Source organism: Lipotes vexillifer, unplaced genomic scaffold, assembly GCF_000442215.2.
Source record: "Lipotes vexillifer unplaced genomic scaffold, Lipotes_vexillifer_v1.1 scaffold272, whole genome shotgun sequence".
Taxonomy (NCBI): Eukaryota; Metazoa; Chordata; class Mammalia; order Artiodactyla; family Lipotidae; genus Lipotes; species Lipotes vexillifer.
This window is the reverse complement of record NW_006772469.1, coordinates 57,135-60,270: the sequence shown is the minus strand read 5'-3', so window position 1 is coordinate 60,270 and position 3,136 is coordinate 57,135. Positions and strand designations below refer to the sequence as shown.

The following is a 3,136-nucleotide window of genomic DNA, read 5'->3' as shown; positions in this document are numbered from 1 at the left end:
CTTTCCCTTCTTTATTAATTCCTTGGCAACCCTCCAATTGCAGGTCTTTATTACATTATACATGGATTACTACAGTTGATTCCAAACTAGCCTTGCAATACTTCTGCATACTATTATTCCCATTTTACAGATAAGGCAACTGAGTGAGGTTTAAGAGAGAGTTAGTAATTTACACAGGATAACAAGAGACAGAGCTGTGACCCAGACACAGATATGTGTGATATCAGAGCCCTTGCTCGAAACGACCACAGAACACTTTGACTGTTTCTCCACTGATAAGTGACTGTGTCACAACTCTTGAGTCTACTATTTAAGCACTCTCTCCTGTCTTCCCCAATCTACAGCACACACTCTGCCCCAACTTTTTCCACCCAACCTTCTACTCTTTGGTATATTCAGCCCTACTCTACAGCTATAATATCTATTGACTGTTACCCCACATCATCTTAAAGTTTCTCATCTTTCATTCTATTTTAAGTACCTGGAATGGCTCATTCCTTCCCTCTGCTTATCTAAAACCTCTATCTCCTTCAATACCCAGCATTAATTCCTTTTCTTTCTTCTAGCCTTTCACTCTTGTAAATGGCCAGGGGATACTGCAACGTTACACCATTCATCTGCAAGGTAATCAAAACCTGTCTCATGATATCTTTTATTTGTCAATTAAATTTTGGATTTTCCCTTAAACCATTCAGGTTGTTGAAGAGAGACTACATGATAGGTTAATAACATTGGTTTTATCGCTAGAGAAAGCTGAATTCAAACCCTGGCTTTGCCACTTTCGGGCTGAGTGATTTGGGCACAAAGTTAAAATTTACTTAAAGATAACCCTAAAAAAAAGGTTTAGCTCAAGAGATATCCTAAAAAAGAGCACCAATTTCTAATCTTAGGAAAAAAAGAGTGTTTTCCCATTATGCCCCACCCAACTTTTTTTTTTTTTAATTTTCTGCCTGATAAAGGCTATACTGATCTGACAAATGTTTATGGTCACAGGACTACAATGAACCTTATTCTTAGCAATGGCAGAGATGCTGGATTATCCCACATCAGGACCCATGTCTTTAGAGCTCCTTCTATCCCCCACAGTATACACCAAAGTTTCTTACTTGTAATGGATGCCCAGTTATGATTTGTTGATTTTTCACATTCTTTATAATTCAAAGGATTAAAAATGTACATATAAATCCAGACTCAGATTTATCATGTCACAGACTTTTCTTTTCCACATTAGATTAGAAGTTAACATTTTTTTCATACTTTGCAGTTTTCAAAACTTTTTAACTTCCATTATCTCAGGTAACAGCAATAAGATATAAAAATATTAAAAAATACCTTCAAACCAATCAAAGAGAGAAACAAAGTTTGGATTCCCTTGGTGAATTCTTGAACAAGTTGGCTATAACAGTTTTCCAATGGTCTGCTTATTAACTCCAATACCTACAAGAGTTAAAGCGTTACTATAAAAAATAAATTTATGTTTTGCATTACTATAAAAAATAAATGGTGTTCCATATAAATTTTATATTTTGCATAGATTGTGTGAAGGCTGGGGGAGATAAAAAACATAAAGGCAAAAAAATAAGACTTTAGCAGGTGTTCTCATGAAAATGGAAGAAGATAAATAAGGAAAATACTTTGCATTGTTTGCCTGAAATACAAAAGTATTTGAACTACTCTTTCTAATTCTTAATCATGAGAGAAGGAAACATTATTTAAAGGAATATTAATAATTAATTTTTAAAAGACAGTCTCATAAAAAGGTTAGACCAAAGTCCAAGAAAAGACAACAAAATGACCAACCATCCACCAGATTATTACCTGTTGCTTGTCTTTTTCTTGCAATATAAGAATACTCTCCCCAGTAGAATCTATTCCAGCACGGCCAGCCCTGCCAATCATCTGTTTATATTGATTCCTCTTTAAAAATTCTTTAGCAACATAGGGAGCTCTTAAAATAACTCTATGGAATTGATAAAATTAATTAAAAGTGGTACTCCATCTATAGCAATAGCATCTATTTTTTTAAGTTTTCATTATATTTATGTGATATTAAATTTAGTAACATATTAACTCAAAATAATAGGCAACTACTGTTTACCAAGAATCTATGATGTCCTAGGCTCTTTATGTACATTATTTATAATCTTACAAAACTCTTGGTGGTAACATTCTTACTTACTTATTTACAAAGGAGCTAACTAAAGCATATATATACATGTTAAGTCATTTAGCGAAAGTCACAAAATTAGTAATTACCAGAACCATAACTTGAACTTAAGTCTGCTTAGCTGTAAAACATATGGTCAATCCACTAGAGCAATAATCTCAAAATAGTTTTGATTTGATACTCCATAAATGAAAAATCTGACTATGGACCACCAACATATGCATATTCATTTATGAGCTTACAATACTGTCAACATAAAATTGTAGATTTCATCTGATTTTGACCTACAAACATGGTGATTTCAATCCTGTTCACATATACAGAAGTTTGTAGCCAGCTCTCCTATTCAAAGGTGAGAGAAAACCTGTCATTTACCTAAAACAATCAGCCTACCTCTTTATTTATAAATCTCAATGGACAGCCAAGATTACCAAATACATGAAGAAAACTAATGACATAAAAGAAAAACAATGAGAACATACAGAAAAAATGTCTGACAGAAGCAGATAATATACAGAACAGAAAAGAACTTTAAAAAATTCTAATTAGTATCCACAGAAAATTCTAAAGGGTATTGTATTCACACTATGAGAGCAGACTGCTATAAAGAAAGGACAATAAAAGACAGTCCTTAGAAATTAAAAAAATTAATTAATTTAAACAATTTAATAGAACAACTGAATAATGAATGAAACACAGTTAAAAACTGACTGTTATATAGAAAGTAAAGGCTTCCCTGGTGACACAGTGGTTGGGAGTCCGCCTGCCGATGCAGGGGACGGGGGGTCGTGCCCTGGTCTGGGAGGATCCCACATGCTGTGGAGCGGCTGGGCCCGTGGGCCATGGCCGCTGGGCCTGTGCGTCCAGAGCCTGTGCTCTGCAGCGGGAGGGGCCGCAGTGGCGAGGGGCCCGCGTACCACAAAAAAAAAAAAAAAAAAAAAAAAAGAAAAGGGAAAAAAACAAAAAACC

The 3,136-nt window shown here is 34.8% G+C and overlaps 1 protein-coding gene across 1 annotated transcript in view; it reads right to left on the bottom strand.

Moving 5' to 3' along the window:
• HELQ (helicase, POLQ like) overlaps window positions 1-3,136 on the bottom strand; it is a 40,215-nt gene that overhangs the window by 19,587 nt on the left and 17,492 nt on the right. Inside the window, 2 exon segments of the mRNA XM_007447527.1 lie at window positions 1,333-1,437; window positions 1,819-1,960. Of these exon segments, the coding sequence (XP_007447589.1) occupies window positions 1,333-1,437; window positions 1,819-1,960 (247 nt within the window).